General features: G+C 37.0%; 2 protein-coding genes across 3 annotated transcripts in view; one reads left to right on the top strand and one right to left on the bottom strand.

Annotated features, from left to right (window-relative positions):
* The window catches only part of LOC125786735 (cyclin-dependent kinase 5 activator 1-like), an 832,135-nt gene that overhangs the window by 253,198 nt on the left and 557,309 nt on the right, over positions 1–21,628 (bottom strand). The window lies entirely within an intron of this gene.
* The window catches only part of fras1 (Fraser extracellular matrix complex subunit 1), a 248,149-nt gene that overhangs the window by 186,221 nt on the left and 40,300 nt on the right, over positions 1–21,628 (top strand). The window contains exons 32-43 of one of the 2 annotated variants that reach the window (XM_022664876.2): positions 1,127–1,243; positions 2,740–2,854; positions 3,204–3,341; positions 5,294–5,326; positions 10,103–10,234; positions 10,879–11,007; positions 12,062–12,309; positions 13,046–13,197; positions 15,022–15,184; positions 16,344–16,476; positions 18,293–18,480; positions 21,219–21,375. In XM_022664876.2, coding sequence (XP_022520597.2) covers positions 1,127–1,243; positions 2,740–2,854; positions 3,204–3,341; positions 5,294–5,326; positions 10,103–10,234; positions 10,879–11,007; positions 12,062–12,309; positions 13,046–13,197; positions 15,022–15,184; positions 16,344–16,476; positions 18,293–18,480; positions 21,219–21,375 — 1,705 coding nt within the window. The remainder of the gene's footprint in view (positions 1–1,126; positions 1,244–2,739; positions 2,855–3,203; positions 3,342–5,293; positions 5,327–10,102; positions 10,235–10,878; positions 11,008–12,061; positions 12,310–13,045; positions 13,198–15,021; positions 15,185–16,343; positions 16,477–18,292; positions 18,481–21,218; positions 21,376–21,628) is intronic. The other variant, XM_022664877.2, reaches the window with a different exon arrangement.

Genomic DNA, 21,628 nt, shown 5'->3' with positions numbered 1-21,628 from the left:
CTAATAGATTATAGTCTTTTAAGGGCTATATCTACAAATTTATGGAGTATAGTCTATTAAAGACAATCTCCTCAAACTAATAGATTATAGTATATTAAAGACAATATCTACAAATTTATAGATTATAGGTTAATGAAGACAATACTAACAAATGTATAGATTATAATCTATTAAAGTCAATATCTACAAACTAGTAGATTATAGGCTGTTAAATCTATAACCAACTAACTAATAGGTTAGATTATATTAAAGCTAAAACGTACACATTTATAGATTATAGTCTATTAAATACAATACCTACAAACTAGTAGATTATCGTCTATTAAAGACAATACTTACAAACTAGTAGATTATAAAATGTTAAATCCAGCACCTAATAACTAATAGATTATACTCTATTAAAGCTAATGCCTACGAACTAATAGATTAAGGTCTATTAAAGACAATACCTACAAACTAACAGATTATAGTCTAATAAAGATAACAGCTGCAAACTCATAGATTATAGGTTATTAAATACCTACAGACTAATAGATTATAGACTATAAATTGTGTCTTTAGGAAACAAGTGTGAAGCACTCATTCTAAATGTGAAGCTTATTCCAGATAAATACTCTTGAGTATCTACTTGAGATGTAAACCCAGCTCTAATTGTATTTGGCACAACAAATACTTTCTTTAGCCAAAAAACAAGAAATCACTCTCCCCTTTAATTTTCCTCCACCCCCTTCTCCCCTAAGGGTGCGTTCTTTACTGCAGATTTAATTAAAGATCGACGGCAGTAATATAACCCAGCAGCGTGATTCAGAGGCTTTTTTCAGATATATAAAACGCTGCAGTAAATTGCGATGTGTCAGAACAAGCCGGTGGTTTTCAAGCGAAACAAACATGTCTTAGAGTCTGGATGACTAGTATTTAGAGATGTGAGGATGGCTCAGGTCTCTGGGATGAGGTACTTACGAGTGATTTACTACATATGAGCCAAGGTGTTTTTCTACAGCCTTAATAAATGGAGCTTGAGCAGGATGGAGCTTAAGGAATGCCAAGTAAAGCAGCACTGCACTGGTAAAAGCTATAAGGTTTATGAATGAATTGTGGGTGTTTTTTTTGTTTGGGTTTGTTTCAGGTGTCCAGCGAGGTTTTTCCGGACACGCCGAGCGATGCTCAGACCTTCAGCATTGGAGTAATGCCTCAGACTCCAGGTCTTCCCCAGCTAACTCCAGGAGCTGACCTACAGATCAATGTAAGAGACACACAAAACATGAAAAAGACAAATCCTAAGTTTTCTAAAAAAAAAAAGATATTTCCTAAAAGTTTTTTTTATGATGCACTTTCAAATCTTAAGAAGCAAATTTTATATTATTTGGTCAAATCCCATCTTTTACCTGAGCTGTACTATATCTTAAGTGAGCTTTTTAGCTACTTCAAGATCTAACCTTACCTGAGTGACAACTATTATAGTGAATTTGGTTCTGTTTAATAATAGATGATTCCTATATAATTTTTTTTGGACCAGCTCATGCAAATATTTCCTTTTTTTCTACACATAACAAATAGCCTGAGATAATTTAGATGCCCAAAATGATTATCATGAGGCTATTAATAAAACAACTTATTAAATTGTAAAAGTAATGGGAAATTATATAAAATCATTTTTGGAGCATGAAATATTCTGTTCTGCATAATGAATGTAATTAATAGGCATATGGAAAGTTATTAAATTCATGGGCCCTATTTTAGCCATCTACAGGCAAGCCGTCAACCGCGCTCTGCACAGCTTGATTAAGGGCGGTGTGTCAATGTGTCTTTGCTATCGTAACGATGGGAAAAGTACACCTTGCGTGGCTCGAAACATGCAAAAGGCATGTAACTAATTGACTTGACTAATTAATGAATTGTGGGTGCATTAAGTGTGCACTTGCCTCACATTACCTTTAAGAACCAGGTGTGCTATGACTTTGGCAGATGGACGTGGTGGTCTGCAAGTGAGGTGTGTTCGTGAAAATTTCTGGCTTGTCGCTATCTTGGCAGCGAAAAACACAGGTGCGCCAAACCTTGACAACAGTCAACAGTCAGACTTTTATTGCTAGCTTAGAACACCTGCACACTGTGCTTGCATAACACAAAAAACCTACAGCAGTGAACAAACCCAACTTTTACATCCACAATAAACAATAAAATACAAAATAAAACACGAATCATCACAGCATGAACGTGCAGGTCAGTTTCCTCTGCTGAGAAGTGCAGCAGTGCTGCTCTGTTAAAATAGCAATCTGCCAAATTCAGAGCACACCTGACTCTTAAAAGGAATGTGAGGAAAGTGACACTCTGATTAGTTTATTTCACTTAGCGCCCAAAAAAACTCACCCATGATTAATTAAGAGAATTAGTACATGCCTTCTGTGTATTTGGAGCTGCATAAGGTGTACTTTTCCCGTTGTTACGATAGCAAAGATACACTAACACACCCTAAATCAAGCTGTAGGGTGCATAGTTGATGGCTTGCTTATATAGATCGCTAAAATAGCGCAAAAATGTGTTTTATGTGTGTGTCCTCCTAAACAAAACTCTAAAGTACAGTACAAGCATTTGTGTGGACCTTCCTGTGCATTATTATTAATACAGATAATAAAGCTAAAAACCTGATCTTTGTAATCTCCAGACATCATTATGATCCATCTGAATGCCTCTGCTCACCCTGTATGTTCTTTGTTTGTGTGTGTGTGTGTGTGTGTGTAGGCACTGGAAGATCGTGTCACACTGATAACTCCCTCTGCTCTCTCCTTCACTGACTCTGAGACGCCAAGCAACAAGCTGATCTACAACATCACTAAACCCCTACCTTCAGGCCACGGTAATCTAAACCTCCACTGCTTAAAACTAATATTACAGCACTGTGAACATAGAACAGAGCTTAAGATCAGGCTCACGCGGACAGTGAGCACAGCTTTGTTCGTTAGTAATGCGTGATTTATTACGCAGAAGAATAATAAATCAATAAATTGCTCCCAGAGGGAGTTGTTTCGTGCTGTTGAAGAGACTTGGCACAAATACTTGGCACATCTGCACTTTGCATTTTGTCATTTATCTCCGCTAGACATGATGTATGTAGTTCATGGCAGTTCCTACAGTTCCAGTATCTCTTTGCTTTAGGGATTCCTTGAAGGATTCATTGTCCGTCTCTTTTTCTTTCTATCTCTCAGGTATGCTGGAACATGGAGACAGACCCTACACTCATGTCCGTTTCTTCACCCAATCTGACGTAGACGCAGGGAAAATCATCTACAGACCCCCACAGGCTCCATCCCACCTGCAGGAGCTTTACCAGTACTCTTTCACTGGTAGGTTAATGGGCTACTAAAGAATTGGTTCATCATGTTCATGTTGTAAAATCTATGATTGTAATATGTCATACTTAAAAGATATGCTACATACAGTACCAGTCAAATTTTGGATACTCCTTAAATTATCCTTAAAGCAAAAAAAACAAACCAGTTAAATAAGCCAGAAAACATTTTTATTATTTTTAATATATTTAAGATTTTTTTTTAAGAAGTACAATTTGCACATCTCTACATTTTCAGCTTTATGAGGTAGAGTCACCTGGAATGGTTTTCAGTTAACAGCTGTGCTGAACTTCTCAAGAGTTAATTACTTAATGTGTTTAAGAGACTCAGTTGTAAAGTTGTGAAGAGGTAGAGTTAAAGGTATACAGTGAATAGCCCTATTTGAATAATGTTCTACTCAATATTATGGAAAGAACTACTCAACTAAGTAAAGAAAAAAAAACTTTAAGAAATGAAATATTTTAAGAACTTTAAAAGTGTCCTCAAGTGCCGTCACTGCAAAGACCATCAAAAATATTAAGATGAAACTGGCACTCATCAGGACCGCCCCAGGAAAGGAAGAACAAGAATACATCGGGATTACAAAGGATAAGTTAATTAGAGTTACCAGCCTCAGAAACCGAAGTTGACAGCACCCCAGATAACCTAAAGCACCTAAATGCTTCACAGAGTATTTTGGTTTGTTTAACACTTTTAAGTTACTACATGATTCCTTCTGTGTTCCTTCATAGTCATAGGACCTTCATATGACAAAAATAGTGATAAGGATAGTGATCAGAGTAGCTAACTGAACTGATGGATAGTCTTTAACAATGATCTATGATGGGGAAAACTCTATACAATATAAACTTAAAAGTAAGAAACTCAGACTGACACTAATATTAACATTACAAATCTGCCAATTATCTGTCTGTCATGTAACTATGAGCCTCACATTTTTGTTACATTTGTTTGAATTTCTACATTTTTAACTTACTGTATTTTTCTTGGTTTACTTTTAATTATTTTTTTAAAAGAATTTCAGTTTAGTTTATTTAGCTTAGCTTACTTAACTTAGCTAACTACCCCCTACCACCACCCAGCGGTGAGACCTGCTGAATTTGAAGGAAAACATGGAAACGTATTTCTTACTAATGTCACATAATGCGCCCTAATAATCCAGTGCACCTTATAAATGAAAATAGACCGGAAAATAGACGTTTATTGATAGTGTGCTTTATAATCCGTTGTGCCTTATAGTGTGAAAAATACGATACATTTTTGGCCAACATTCCCCACAGATATTAAAAATCATAATCTTGCCATGAAAGAATTACTTTTGCTTCAATTAAAAAACACATGCTAGTAATAAAAGTAAGTGTGGGGGTTAAAAAAAAAGTCTGTAAAACTCTTTATACAAAAATTGTTGGCCTATTTTGTGAAAAATCTGTGGCATCGCTCAAAAATACACCCTTATTTTTACCTCAGTTTTTAACTTTTAGTGTACAGATTTAACACTTGTGTTTTCCAATAAACACAGTAGAAAGTTGCAGAACTGTCTGTTCATATTTATATTTATTAAATAAAAATAAACCTTCAAACCCCTGATTTAAACATAAGCCTTTAGATTAAAATGTCAGAGCACATTCGGATCACTTACGTTCAAATATATTAGACTGATACTGTCAGATTTCAGGAAAGGAAATGATGAAATGCATCAATAAGCAGAGGAATCATTGTTGCTGTTTTGCTGTGCTGTAGCTCAGAATTGTGAAATGTTTAAAGTGCAACTTTACCTTTATATGATATAAATTCTGCAGCCACTGTGTTCTGTGATGATTGACTTATTGACTTTTGTGTGCAGCTCACTGAGCTTTTTGTGTGTGTGTGTGTGTGTGTGTGTGTGTGTGTGTGACCTTCCTCCAAAATCCTGCCCCCCACCTTATAACCGTGTTTCATTTCTCTAGGCCTGCCAGAGTCAGTGAACTTCCATTTTACAGGTATATTGTCTTAGCGGTCTTTATGGTGCCCCTGTGTTTCTCTTTCTCACTCTTTCTCTCTCTTTCTTACTCCCTCGCTCTCATTGCATTCACCTCTGCCAGCCTCCAATCCCTCCGATTCCTTCACACACACACACAGTAATCTAATCCCTCTTCACCTTTTGCTTCCATGCTCATTATTTATGGGGCCCTCTCTGCAGGATAGGACTTTCTTCCTTTCTATCCTCTTCCTCCCTGCTTTCTCTCCTTCTCTCTATCCCACCGTTACACTATGCATCTCACTCTGTAGACCCTCTGACAGGGGGATACAGCTCTGCATCCATCATCTGCTCCTGGTAACTGCATAGTAGAGCCAGTGCTTTCACCAGCATACTGATATACAGTACACTTACATACTGTCACTCAAAAGTTTGGAGTAAGGGTTTTTAGTTATGTAAAATTTTTGCAAGTTTGTTGCAGATATACAGGTATATATTGGTAGACTGTAGCTAACAACTGTTAATATTCTGCTGACATGACAAGTGTTACCTCAAAGGATGGCTTGGAAATGCTCACGTATGTATAAGTTGCGAGGCATTATCTTGTGAGAGAGTGTGTGAGTATGCAGGAGTGTGTACGATGGTAGTGCTGTTCTCAGAAGAAAAGCAAAAGAAACGTTCTGTTCAAACACTGTTTCCACTGACAGAAGCAAAACTTACTACATGTTGTTTTGACACTGAGAACAAGTACGAGTATTATTTGGCCCAAAGCTCTTCTACAGAAGTGTAAAGACCAGTCAGGCAGCGTGTTCTGCTTATTGTTCTTCTCCTAACAGAGCTGCAGACAGCTGAGAGCTGCGAGCTGCCTGCTGTGTTGCTTTAGATTCACGGCAGTGTGTTGCCCGTGGCCTAGAGATGCTTTGATGCTTCACTTTTGTTACAAAAGGATGTTTTTTGTTACTTTTATGTAACATTTTACCTCAAAATCATGTTGATGCTCCTGCTCTACTGACCTGTAATAGGGTGCATAGCCTATATGTTGTCTTTGCTCTCGGCTCAGCATGCTGTTAACTGCACTTTGTATCTTTGGTTAAGCAGGCAGAGCAATTCTGAGCTGTGAACTGTGTTAGCTGATTTATATTTATGTTAAATATCGTATTTTTCACACTATAAGACACACCGGATTTTAAGGTGCATTATCAATAATTGTATATTTTCTCGTCTTTTTTTTGGTCAATTTTCATACACAAGGCACACCAGATTATAAGGCACATTCTTTTTTTTTCAAAGACAAAGTTAATCTACACAGATTTCTCTCCAGAAAAAAACTGTTCATTTGAGTGAGTAAAGCGCTTCTGTTTATCTACAGTAAGCTTACAGACAGCGCTACACTGAGGAACCCTGAGGCCAATAATACTCATGTCTGATAGGCAAAAGAGCGCTAACTACCGCTTAATGCAGTTAGCAGATAATGCTAATGCTGCTCCAGCAGTGCTATCTGGGGTTAGGAGCAGGCTACACTTTGGTAATACTCACCTCTGAACATCAAAAGAGCTAGTGCTGTTAGCGGATAATGCTAATGCTGCTCCAGCAGGGCTAGCTGGGGGTAGGAGTAGGCTATACTCCGATAATACTCATCTCTGAACGGCAAAAGAGCTAGTGCTTAGCGTGGTTAGCAGCTAACGCTAATACTGCTTTGTCTTGAGTCTCCGGTTGCCAAATATAACTTGGGAATCGGCCTGAGCTGCATGTGTCAACACCGTATAATGAGTATAATGTTTGAATCAGCCCAAATCGCATGTGCCATCACCCCAGTATACTAAGTGAATGTTTTCTGCAGTGCATGAAGGTGTTAAAACCAGGCTGTCATGTTTCTCTAGAAAACAAAATATGAGATGTACTTGATGTTTGGCTTTGTGTTCACATAGACAACCAGCTGCGTTGTGTTCTTGCCTCTGTGCTGTTCATGTACCTGAAGGCTTTCACTAGAGGCTTCCACTTGCCACAGTGGCAAGAATACCTCATATACAGTAATTCCACATAGCCTCCAAAATCTTTAAAACGTTCCGCCTTTCAAATGCTGCTGAGTGTCTGCAGTCATCCTCAGGTTGGTTTAATATCTGGTACTAAAGCTCCAGTTTGCTCAGGGGAATTATTATAAAAATGAAACCGAGGCCCTCAGACCATACGGAGGAAAGATCCGTGACCTAAGCTGATGGTTGATGTTAAACGGCGTCTATAAACTCCTACTCCTGGAAAGTTGCAGAGGCTGGCAGAAAAGATATAAAAAAGTAGGGAGTGAATTGTCTTTTATGTTTTTAGGGTTAAAAAAGTTCCTGGAGGCTTTTATCGGCTGTTGCTGATCACTGTCTGAGAAGATATTAAAGATCAGCTCATCGTAAATTCTCTTAGAATTAGTCCCCTGTGATTTCAGATGATGGCGCAAGGTTGCCTCCAAATGTTTGCTCCGAGTTCACGTTTGATCTGTGTGTGAAAAAAGTGACAAATTGTTCAGTTACACCATCCAGCTCTTATATACTCAAAAGTAATAGTTTTATTTTTCTTTCTTTTATTCTCTCTGTCTCTCCTGCTCTGTTGTTATGATGTATAGAGTTAGTGAAGTGCTTTTAGATTGCATGGGGCTGCAGTTCAGGCCAGCTCAGCTTGGCTTGGAAAAGATTTCGATTTAAAATAGACCTTCTTCACATCAGATTGCTCTCTCTTCTCCCATCCATCCATTCTGTTTCAGCCTCTCTTCTGCTATTCTGTTGGCTTCACCTGTATCGCCGTACGCTCTCTTTTGCTACTGGCTTTGGTGGTTAAAGAAAAGCTAATTGCACAATTTTTTTAGCAGTTTGCATATGTAGTGCCTTTGGAATGTAATCGACTCAAAGATACAAGCCAACAAATGCAATGAATAATATATATAAAAGAAATATAAAGATGTTCTCACACTTTCAAAGCGTCTGATACTTTCAAAAGGCACTGCTTTAATCAATGTCTGATATGTTTTTTATGTTAGATTGATTCACACTGTGTATACCGTAAAGGTCAGAGGTGCATCAGCCCATCATTGGTTTGGGTCTAGCAACTATTCTGGCCCAAATGTTCAACTCGCATCTGATAATATGGGGATTGGCCTGCAGCACTACTGCCAACATAGCAGTTGATGAATATGATATTGGAATCGGCCTGAGCCGCTTGTGCCAACACCACAGTTACCATGCATAATATAGGAATCGACCCATGCTGCTTTTGCAAACTCTCCGGTTGCTGAGTATAATGTCGGAATCAGCCCAAGCTCCATGTGCCAACAAATCAATTGCTGAATATAATATAAGAATAGGCCTGAATTATATGTGCCAACACCCCGGTTGCAGAGTATAAAATGGCAATTGGCTCAAGCCACATGTACCAACACCCCGGTTGCAGAGTATAAAATGGCAATTGGCTCATGCCACATGTACCAACACCCTGGTTTCAGAGTGTAATAAAAGAATCGACTCAAGCTGCCTATACCAAATCCCTGGTTGCTGAATGTAATATGGGAATCGGCCCAAGCTGCAAATGCCAACACCACAGGTGCAGAGTATAATGAGGGAATCAGCTTGAGCCGCATGAAACAACACCCTGGTTTTCAGAGTGTAATAAGAGAAGACTCGAGCTGCCTGTACCAATGCCTTGGTTGCTGAGTATAATATGGGAATCTGCCAGAGCTGCATGCATCAGCACCCTGGTGGCCAAGTAAATATGGGAATCTTCACATGCCACATGTGCCAACACCCCGGTTGCAGAGTATTATAAGAGAATCTGCCCAAGCCACATGTACCAACTAACTGTTTTTTTAGAGTATAATATGGGAATCTGCCCGAGCCGCATGTGCCAGCACCGCGGTCACCAAGTATAATAACAACCCAGTTGCTGAGTATAATGTAGGAATGGTCCTGAGCTGTATGTACCAACACTCTGGTTGCCAAGTATAATATGGAAATCTGCCTGAGCCGCATGTGCAAACACCCCGGTTGCCGAGTATAATATGGGAAGTTGCCCAAGCTGTATGTACCAACACCCTGGATGCTGAGTATAATATGGGAATCTGCCCGAACCATATGCACCAACACCCTGGTTGCCGAGTATAATTGGGGAATCTGCCTGAGCCGTATGTACCAACGCCCTGGTTGCCGAGTATAATATGGAAATCTGCCTAAGCTGTATGTACCAATATCCTGGTTGCCGGGTATATAATGGAAATCTGCCTAAGCTGTATGTACCAACACTCTGGTTGCCAAGTATAATATGGGAATCTGCCCGAGCTGTGTCTCCCAACATCCTGGTTGCTGAATATAATATGGAAATCTGCCTGAACCGCATGTGCCAGCATTCCCGAGTTGCCAAGTATAATAAAGGAATCGATCCGTCCTGCTTTTTTACACTTTCCGTTGCCGAATTATAAACTGGCTCAGTTTAGCATGGTTGATGCCAAGTCTCAGCAGATGCTGCAATACATCAGTGGAGCTTGGGCCATAGTCAATTAGACACGCACATTTCTAGAAATGTAACAATACATTGCAACAACGCATACTGCAGCATCTGTGATTGGTCCGCTTAGCATCATAGTCCTGCCTTTGCTGCCAACTACTGTTTTGGCTGTTTAATTGCAGAATGATGCAAGTATGTATAAATGGATTGGCCACTTGCCCAATGCTATTCAGCAGATTCTGCATTGACTCAGTGTAAAAAAAAAAAAAACGTGTATATGTGTTGAGTATCACTAAACTATGTTGCTCGTTTGTTGCAGTGTCTGACGGAGAGAACACCACTCCAGAGATGGATTTCTCCATCCTACTGTTGGCCAATCATCAGCAGCCTCCAGTCTTTCAGATTCTGGACCCGGTGCTGGAGGTCAGTCTGGGTGGCAGAGCTACAGTAGGTAAGGAAGCGTGTCTTTTTGCTAACTTTGCTTTGCTATCTTACTCCCTAACCGCTTTGCTGAACTTTTCTCTTCAGAGGACTGAGTAGCTAGGGTTAGGCTGAGTCGCTAAATTTTTAATGCGTGTGGATAAGTCACTCTGTAAAGCATGGCTGAATTACAAGGTGGATAAAATTCCCATCTGTAGGGCTTAAAGTAAGTTTTGCAGAAGTGTGGAAACTGCTTTGAGGGCAGAAGTGCATGGGCCTTATTCTCCAATCGTTCTAAAGGAGAGATGTCTTCTTAAAACCCATCAGGATTCTGACATCCACCAATATTTTTTGTATTTGAGAGTCTTAGGAGGATTTAGGATGCATTATTATAAGTGCAAAGCTGTGAACAATTTGTGAACAGTAGTTTTAAATAATATTTTTATGAATATATTGTTGAAATATGGCCCAATATTGTAAAAAAGCTCATTACTAATACTTTTTATAAAACAATATTCATCATATTTGTTGTATTTCATCAATTATGACAAACAGATATAACAATATATCATTTTCTAAGGTTAAACAATAGATCATGTCAATCCATCCCATTTGTTAAATGATGATTTTTGGATTATTATTATTATTATTATTATGACACTGTGTGTGCTTTAGGTGGTCAGCAGTTGGCCGTGACAGATGCTGACACAGCCCCAGATGAGCTGGAGTTTGAGCTGGTAGAAAGTCCAGTGCATGGGACTCTTCTGAGGGTGGACTTTGGGGCTCAAACCCAGATGGTTAACGGTAGGTCCACAAAGGCACCAACAGTGTTTCTTCACCTAATAAATACTGTGTGGACAAAATTATTGGGACCCCTGCTCTACTGTCTTGGGAAGCCTTTGTCCTAGCTTTTAGAGCATTGCTGTGAGGATTGATTAGATTACATTCATTCACAAGCGTTAGTGAGGTCAAAAAGTCATTTTGCAAAAGTATATTGTAAAAGAAATTTAATAAGCATATATTGTTTAAGAAAAAAAGAGGTGATTTTTAGCAAATATTTAAAAAATGTAAATTTACAAAGCCTTTGTCTGTAGTAAAACACATTGTGTTACTGCACTCTCTACTGCAGCAGCATTTACACACTTACACACATAAAATTTTCACTTTCACAATCATAATAGCTAGAAAAAGACACAGAAACACAAACAAGAGTGAAGAGAAGAATTAGAGGTCTGACAGTAAAGTGAAGTGCAGTAATATAGTCATTGCTAAGATGAGAAAATAACTAAAAAATAGGGGTGTTCTAAAACTTTTGAGATATCGTGTATATATACAGGTGTTGGCCAATGAAACTGAAACACCTGTCATTTTAGTGTGGGAGGTTTCATGGCTAAATTTGCGCAGCCTGGTGGACAATCTTCATTAATTGCACATTGCACCAGTAAGAGCAGAGTGTGAAGGTTCAATTATCAGGGTAAGAGCACAGTTTTGCTCAAAATATTGCAACGCACACAACATTATGGGTGACATACCAGAGTTCAAAAGAGGACAAATTGTTGGTGCACGTCTTGCTGGCGCATCTGTGACTAAGACAGCAAGTCTTTGTGATGTATCAAGAGCCACGGTATCCAGGGTAATGTCAGCACACCACCAAGAAGGACCAACCACATCCAACAGAATTAACTGTGGACGCAAGAGAAAGTTGTCTGAAAGGGATGTTCGGGTACTAACCCGGATTGTATCCAAAAAAATAAATTATTGTGGTCTAAAACCAGGTGTTTCAGTTTCATTGTCCAACCCCTGAAGATTAGAATAATTATAATTAATCCTGTATTTGCAATCTAAATCTTTCCATTAGGCGACACCTTCACCTTTAGTGACCTAACCAGGAACGTCCTCCAGTATGAGCACACCGGACTGAACACTGAGGAGGACAGCATGATCTTCTCAGTGACAGATGGGATGTCCATGACCTCCACCACAGTGCAGGTGATCGTTTCCGGGGTCAGAGGTGACGGCCCCAGGCGTGACCCCGAGGCCCTGCTGTCACTGGAAGTGGGAGAGAAGAGTAGCACCGTTATTAGACGCTCACATCTAGCTTATGTGGTGAGATGCCTTGATTTTTATTTTTTATTACATAAATTATATGTTTACTTAAAAATATGCATAATATAGAGCCTATATTAAATGTTTGTTTACAAGCTCTTTACAGCTTTTAACTGTGAATGAAATTTGTTAGGCTCTTTTTCAGTAGCTCATATATAAAAAATATATATAAAATGTACAAAAACTCATTGTACAAATATCTCAATGTCATGATACAAGTAGCTTCATTGAATGTACACTGCAAAAACATTATTCTTAGCAAGTGAAATTAACTAGTTTTAAGGCAATAAATCTTATTTTTTTGTGATACATTTTTACTAAGCATCATAAGTGTAAGACTGTTTTACTTATTTTAGGAATATGATCTTATTCAGTCTCACCTAGAATTTTCCACCTTTTTTTTAAGTAATTTAGATTTAAAATAAGCACAAGAAGTTACTAGTCAAGTTATGTTGATTCTTGTGTACAAATTTAAGACACAAAATAAAGAATTTTTGCTTGATTTAAGCTTATTTCACTCATTTGGAAACTTTGTGATTGCTTATTTAAAAAAAAAAAATACTAAGAAAAATTTGCTCACCCCATTGGCAGATTTTTTTGCTTAGTTTAAACATTTATGTCTTAATTTAAATTTTTTTTTCTAGCTTTTGCCAATGGATTGTTTTGCAGTGTAAACAGTCTATATCAATTAACTATATATGTTTTTATAATGTTTTTTTTCTGGTCATTTCTACAGGACAATAATTCCTCTGAAGAAAAGATTCGTATCCAGTTGGTTTCTGTTCCCATGTATGGAATCCTTACCAAGACCAGCTCTGAATCAGAACATGAAGAACTGAACGAGTACTCCACCTTCACTATGGAGGACATCAACCAGCATAAAATTAGGTACAGCCATCATTTCAGTTGAAGATTACTATAAAAGAACCCTATCTAAAACTGTTCAAAAGCTGTTCAATCGGTCTGTCAGACTTTTAGCACTGACTGATAAACATTAAGTAGATATTTCTGATTTTTCTTGTACATCAGGCAGATAATTGTATCTCCGTTTTTACTATTTTGTTCTGTACTTTGTGTCAGAACTTGAACAAGATGAAGGGACCATTAGAAAGACCGTTCTTCAATTAGAACCTTTTACAGTGTCAAGTTAATTTTGTGTTTTATTAAACATTTTTACTTTTTGATACTTTTTGAAGAGGAAATTTCATACATTTCTTATTTTTCATGACATATCTACCACAGGAAGATCATATTTTCCAAATATAATTTATTTTCCTCTGTTACACACATTAAATTCTGTGTTTTTATTTATTTTTATTTTTATAAAATGTTCTGCATTATAGATTTATACTAAAGTCAGCAAAACTATAAAGAAAAAACATATGGAATTATTTAGTAAGCAAAAAGGTCAACAACAAACATTAGGCACCGCTTATATTTAGGTAGCTCATCTTGCTTAGATGACAGATTTAGACATTTTGGCATTTGGTTGAATTTGTCAAGAGTGAATTACTTGAATTTCTTGCCTTTTAATGTGTTTGAGAGCATCAGGTGTAAAGTTGTGAAGAGGTAGAGTTGGTATAAAGTGAATAGCTCTATTTAAGTAATGTTCTAATACATATTATGGTAAAAAATATTCCACTAAGTAAAGAAAAAAAAAATACTTTAAGAAATAAATGGGGATCCAAATAAAACAAATAAAACAAATAAAACAAATAAATTAATCCAAAACATTTCAAGAACTTTGAAATTATCCTCAAGTTTAGTCACAAAGACCGAAAAAAAAAAACATTATGATGAAACTGGCTCTCATCAGGACCAATCCAGAAAAGGAAGTGCAAGAGATTCATCGGAGTTACCAGCCTCAGAAACTGCAAGTTAACACCTAAAGCCTAAAATCTAAATGCTTCACATGATCCTTATGAGTTCCTTCATAGTCTGGGTGACATGAGTATTCATTTACAATGTAAGAAAAATAATTAAATTCAAAAAACATTGAATGAGAATATACCATATCACCAATACAGTGTTGGTTGGTGATGGATGCTAGTGCTCCCTTGGTAATAGCTTGGTCATTTGTGGGGCTTGGCTTCTTGATAGAACTTTTTTAAAACAATAAAAAATGTGTTACAATTCATGCATCTACTGCTAACTCTATTATTTAACATTCTCATATTAAGCTTTTGAATATTTATTTATAATTGAAGATACATTGAATGGAATTAGCACATTAGCTTCTGTAGTTGGGCTGAGCTTCTGTTCTGTGATGCTAAAGCTAGCTGAGAGGTATTTGAATAAACAATAAAAATATATCAATGCACTCTCATGCTGAGCTGCATAGTGGTTTCAATGCAGGGTGCAGTTTTCTGGGGCGGGATTTCTTTCAGCAGTATTGGTCTTGCCTGGGGTCCTGCAGGACAGCTTTTTGCCTGCCTACACATGAAAAACATTAGTGTAGTGATTTTGTATTGTCCGAGGAGGCCTTTTAAACTCTTTCGGTTGCAAAACATGTTTTTTTTTTTTCAATTACAGGACTACGTTTTATAGCATTTAGCTTGAGATATTTTTGTATTTTTTTATTTGTATTTTAATTTATTTAGTATATCTGTTGAGCAGTTCACTAGTAGACTCTAATAAATGCTGTACATGTTTAGGAATGAATAAAACTAAATACAAGAATGAACATATTTGATATGCACTGGTTGAAAACAGGTACGTCACCTCGTTTGAAACTGGAAACCAGCCAGTTACCGATATCTTCCACTTCATTGTCTATGATGGTGAGAACAATCGCCTGGAAAACCAGATGTGCACCATTACCATAACCTCTGTGCACCGAAAGCCCCCCGTGGTCACTGTCCACAGCAGCATCAAGGTTAGTGTTCTCTCCACCCCACCTACAGTAACATCCCTTCATCCAGATTCTAAAAGTTTTGTTTGTGTCAGAAAAAATGAAATGTGACTTTAAAAAATACGGTAGTTTTTTTAGTGCAAAAATTTTTTAATTTTTTTCTACGTATATGCTAAATCTAGTAAGTAATCTGAATTTGATGCATTTGATGCAATTTGGTGCATTTGATGATCATGCAGAGATATATGTACTTATTTACACAAAATAAAAAAAACACCATACATGTAACTGGATGTGGTACATTTTTGTTTAGAGAAAAATGATTGTGGAGAATAAAATGCAGTGTTTTTTCTTAATAGTTATGTTCTTCCTGAAACACTTTTACAAATAACTTGGGTTAAATAACCTAAGTGGTCTAAAGAGCTGTCACTTTGATCGGGAGATCGCTTGTTCGAATCCCGGTCATGCAGCTTGTCATCAGCTGCCGGACGGAGCCCTGAGAGAGCACAATTGGTCTTGCTCTCTCTGGGTGGGTAGATGGCACCCTTACCCCTCATCACTCCTAAGGGTGATGTTGATCAGCACAAGGCGTCTGTGAGCTGATGTATCTGAACTGAGTCGCTGCCCTTTCCTCCTACCATTAGCGCTGTGATGCTACTCAGTTCTAAAAGAGGGTGGTGTCTGGCTTCACATGTGGTGTCTGGAGGCATGTATTAGTCTTCACCCTCCTGGTGTTGGGACATCACTAGTGATAGGGGGAGTGCTAATGAGTGGGTTGGGTTATTGGCCTTTAGTTTAGTGCAAAGAATCTGTTTTATTTTTTTCTATACACTAAATTTAGCAAGTAATCAGAATTTGTGCATTTGATGATCATGCAGAGATGTGTATTTATTTACACAAAATAAAACAACAATACATGTAATTTGGCCAGACCCTTATACCACAACTTATACAAATGAATGTGGTAACATTTTGTTTAGAGAAAAATGATTGTGGATAATAAATTGCATTGTTTTTCTTGTTAATACTGTTAATATTTTTTTTGTCAGTAGACTTTTTTTATGATAAACTTTTACAAAAAATTTATTATACCAAAACAATAAAATTGTCACACATTTTAATTAAAACAATATACTCCTCTACTTCATATATTCCTCAATTTGCTGATTTTCTGGGTTGCCAGGTACAAGAGGGAGGCAGAGTCCAGCTGTCAGCCAATCACATCATAGCCTCTGACCCAGACACACCCAAAAAGGACCTGCTGGTGTGGTTGATCAACCCTCCAAAGTATGGATTTTTAGAGAATACAAAACGAGGTGAGTTGCACAGACAAGAGCATTCATACTTAAGAATGAAACTGAGCAGTTTAGCTTAGGTAATTAAAGCAGCTTTACATATTAGAGAATTGGTTGTTCTTATTTAGGTTATTTTTGCTTCAGTGCTGCCCTTACAGTTGTGGAGTAAAAATCACTTTTACTCTACTCGAGCAAATACATATTGTGCTTTAAGCTCCCCCCTATGGACAGCTGTACATACAGCTCTGGAAAAAAATAAGAGACCACTTAAAACAATGAGTAAAAACCTCTGGAATATAATCAAGAGGAAGATGGATGATCACAAGCCATCAAACCAAACTGAACTGCTTGAGTTTTTGCACCAGGAGTAAAGGCATAAAGTTATCCAAAAGCAGTGTGTAAGACTGGTGGAGAAGAAGATGCCAAGATGCATGAAAACTGTGATTAAAAACAAGGGTTACTCCACTAAATATTGATTTCTAAACTTTATGAATATCAACTTGTTTTCTTTGCATTATTTGAGGTCTGAAAGCTCTGCATCTTTTTTTTTTTATTTCAAGCATTTCCTATTTTTTTGCAAATAAATGCTCTTAATGACAATATTTTATGTGGGATTTGGGAGAAATGTTCAAAACCAAAGTTACAAAGTAACATATAAAAAGTAGGTTTAAGGTAAATTTGCTGCTTTTTGTTTCTTTAAGTTTGTTTGGGCGCCTTTTATTTTTCGCCTGTTTGAAAATCCTCTCCAAAACACAGAGTCTGGAAATGAATATTAAAGTTATTTCTTGCTTGAGGACAGAAGATAAGAACTACAGTATAAATCAAAGTAGTAGAAATAAAGTGCACTGGAGGACTGGTATTGAATAGAAAGCGAAATGAAATGAGCTGAAAAGCAAGCTTATATTTTTTGAAATATACGCCCAAAGGCAGTGCCTTCTGTTTGAGGTTTCAGAGTAAAACGCACATCTGTTCTGGCTTTCCTTTTTTCTTGTTGTTTCTTAAAATCACAGTCTGTTGATGAAATCACAGGCATTGTTTGTTTACCCCCCTATTTATTTTCTCTCTATTTTTTTTTGGCAGAATATTATCATATTTCTCATATTGTGACCATCATATGTATCATATTGTCAAATACAGTTTATCTACAGTATTTTTCACACTATGAGGCACACTTAAAATCTTTTAATTTTCCCAAAAATCATCAGTGTGCCTTATAATCCGGTGCGCCTGTATAACTTCTACCAGTCAGGTTCTAAGGAGCAGTAAAGCCTTATAAAAGTGTTTTAGTGAAGGTTATTAGCAGTATTAGCTGCTAAACGCAGCTTTAACTCTCTCGCTGTTTAAAGGTGAGTATATCAGACTGTAGTCTGCGTGTTTACCGTGTTAAAACAAGCTACGTGGGATGAACCGCTAGCTGATAGCGCCCTGGCTTACTGGAAGACACCGGGTTCCTCAGTGTAACGCTAACCGCTGCTACCCTCAGCTAGCTAAAATATTGGAAATCTGAGCTTAAATAAACGGAAGCGCTTTACTCACCCAAATAAAGAGTTTTCAGGAGAGAAATCTGTGTAGATTAACATCCAGCGCTCGTTTGATTTATTTATTTATTTTTTTAAGAATTACAGTTTTGTTTACTTAGGCTCCCCAGTGGCAAGACCTGCTGAATTAAAAGTGGTGTCACGTGGCGACACCCCTGTTCCTTATTATTGTTGCTTAAAATGCGCCTTATGTATTAAAATAGACCAGGAAATAGACGTTCATTGATAGTGCGCCTTATATTCCAATAGTTTAAATTTTTTTGTTTGTTTGTCTGACTGGGATCTTTCTTTTCTTGCAGTTGGCTCAGTGGGCGGAGCTCGGGTGATCAGTCCAGACGTACCCTTTACCATGGAAGACCTCACCTTAGACCACATCTTCTATGTCCAGAACGTCCACCAGGTCAATGTACATCAGGACGTCATCAGCTTTTACGTTAGTGACGGCACCAGCCAGACGGAAGCCTTTGACGTCACCATAGACATCCAGGTATGATATGATATGAGCTGTAATTTTGGATGGAAAATGAAACAAAATTTGTTAACATGATTTATTATTATTATTATTATTATTATTATTATTAATAGGGCTGTCAACCAAATACTTTCTGAGATTTCTAAATTGTAATTCAGAAATCCTTACAACCAAGCTGCGATGTTTACAGTAAAGTTTAAAAAAAAAGTTTCCTCTATCGAATTTATCATGCTTTATCTTCTCTCAAACATACAAGTATATACTAGTATTTTATTAACACCACTAAAATATATATATAATAGCATTTTACATTCCTGACATTCATTCTTTTATTTACATTCAAATATCCACTTGCATCTTAGGAAGAACAAGAGTGATTAATTGCAGTTAATCACAGAATGTTGTTGTGATTCATTTGATTACATTTATTAAACGATTGACTTCATTAATCATTTAGGCAATAATACACGAGAGAGTGCTATAACTTGTTATATTGGCACTACTGTGCTGATGTACAGCACTATTACACATTGTAGCACGAACCTTGAGTGTATTATTGTGATATACAATACACAGTTTCAATTTTGCTGTGTATTAAAAATATTTGAGTTAAAGAGGACAAGAAAATACGATCTGTTTGTTTATAAAAAAAACTCTGGGAGTTAAATTAGTTCCATTGCTGCTCTGTTTGTAGCTGTGCTGTTTGGCTTGTAAGTGCTGCATCGTTGCTAGGTTACCTGTATGTGGCGAAGTAATACATGGAGAGCTTTGGTTACAGTGCATTACCGGCTGATAATGGCACCGATAGAATGCCTCTCAGCCAATCACATTGCAGGGTCAGAACTACAGTAACTAAGATATAATAAGAGATAAAGGAGAGCATTGTTCTTAATGTAGAACAAGATGATTGGTCTAAATATCTGGAGCAGTATTACTTATTACTGATTCTTATGAAGAAAGTCAGTGCCGAGTTAAACAGTAGTGCATGGGAAAATGTCACATAATGCTATTTTTAAATAATAAATAATAGCAATAAGGAGCAACAAACACAGACAATAACTATTGCCACATTAACAGTTAAATCATAATAGAGATGTGTGAAATGCATATAATATTTCCCTGGTATTATAATATGTTTATTTATTATTTAAACAAATACTTCTCTATATTATACGCTATATTCAAAGTTATTCCTTTTTATAATTAGTCCTGATTTATGCATTTCATAAATGTTTTATGTATTGAGGTTTATTGAATGCTGTTTACTGGCGCAGCCAATTCCCCAAATAACCAAGCAGAAGTGTTCCAGCCTCAATAAGCCTTGTCCTTGGCACACTATTCTCCCAAAGCCACTGGATCCTCTGCATTTACAAGGTTGTTAATTAGTCAGAAAACACATTGTTTTATTTACATGTGAGCCAACAGTGCTGCACAAGATTTTCAACCTTTTCTCAATATTTTTACAAGTGTACCAGAGTGCAGATTTACGGAATTACTGAAATAAATAAAGTACTGTAACTTTTCAATTGTATTTTTTTATTTTTGATAAATTGATAAATATTGATTAATATGGGACATTCCAGGATTTTGGTACATTTCAGGGGTGGTCACTTCTGAAAATTTGATCTTCAATTTGATCATTTTTAGTCATATATTTATTAAATACAGGTAATAGACTATCAAAAAGTTTGATTCCTTCATGCTCAGGTATCAAAGCAGTTTTTTTTAATTAGATTAGATTACACAATATATTCGGTAACTTACAGTAACAGGGTTGCGAGTAACAGGGTTGCAAATCTAGGCTAAGTTGTGGTTTACCCCAGGAACGGATGCTAACTGTAAAATTTAGCTATGTATACAAGATCAAGGACAAACATGGTTATAAAAGTATATAAAGTAAATTTTGACTCTACTCATTATTAGTCTTACAATATGAGTAACAGGGTTGTGTTCACTGAGTGACACACACAACTTGGACAAACATATTTGAAAAAAACTTTGTTAGAAAATTGTTAGTGCACTTACTCTTGGTCTTGCCATGTGGGCAGAAAATGTCCTTGTGATGTCACTTCCTTTGTGCCAGTAGACAAATATTTTTAACTCTTTTTCTGTCAGGTAAAATTCCTTATGGTAACAGGGTTGAGTGCATGTTGTGGGACAACATAGCATAAAAACTGTAACATGCAAAACAATGTAGACCAAAGAAGCTGTTTTCATAAGTAAAGGAGATGCATATCAACAATATACAAGAGGAAGTCATTTATTTAGAGCTTATTTTAATTGTTAAATTTGCCAAAGGAGAAGGTCACCCAATGTGTGGGACAAAAGAGACGGTCATTTTTTGAGGTGGTCCAAAGGTATTCAGTCTTTTGAATAATATCTAAGGAGCTTATTTTTCCACCATATTTTACAGTTTGTCTTATAACAATTACATTTTTCGCAAAAAAATAGTCATTTAGATATTTTGGATATGTACATATGAAATTTAAGTAGTGGGAAAGGAAATATACCAAAATCCTGGAATGTCCCACATATATTGTAATGTGAAAAAGTGCATTTCTTAGATTATTTTTCTAATTTCACCAGAAGTCAATGGTCCAACATGTCATGATATCAGTAATAAATATATTCTATAATCAGTCTTTACTAGATATCATGGAGAATGAGAACATCTGGAAAGATCTGGTAAGATCTGTTGGTCTCCTGGACTTGTTTAAAGCACTAACACAGCTTGTCTTGTATTGATCTTCCAGCAAACCAAAGAAGACAAAGTTCCAGTAATCTCAGTGAGCAGCATCCACGTGGAGGAGAACACCGGTGTGGTCATCACCAATTCCTCCCTCAGCGTTCTGGATCTGGACACACCAGAGAACGAGATTCTGCTCACCGTCATCAAAAAGCCGTCATACGGTTCGTTTTTCTCTTTTTGTTCTCCTGGTTTCTGCAGGAAAGTTTCTGTGGGCTGATAAATGATGCATATTCCCATATTCCCATTTTTTGGTGCTGAGGAGAGTTGAGAGATGTGTCTGTGACCCTGCTGAGAAGGTGACTTCACCCTGAACACAAAACATTTATGTATTCTGGAGCTTGGCAGTGCGTATAGACTTCTGTGAGAGCATAGTTTAGCCACTTTGAGAGTTAGAGGTTTAAGTGAGGTTCAAGG

The sequence above is a fragment of the Astyanax mexicanus genome, chromosome 22 (assembly GCF_023375975.1).
Source record: "Astyanax mexicanus isolate ESR-SI-001 chromosome 22, AstMex3_surface, whole genome shotgun sequence".
Taxonomy (NCBI): domain Eukaryota; kingdom Metazoa; phylum Chordata; class Actinopteri; order Characiformes; family Acestrorhamphidae; genus Astyanax; species Astyanax mexicanus.
Note: the sequence above shows the minus strand (reverse complement) of the source record. Positions and strands in the feature narration are given on the sequence as shown.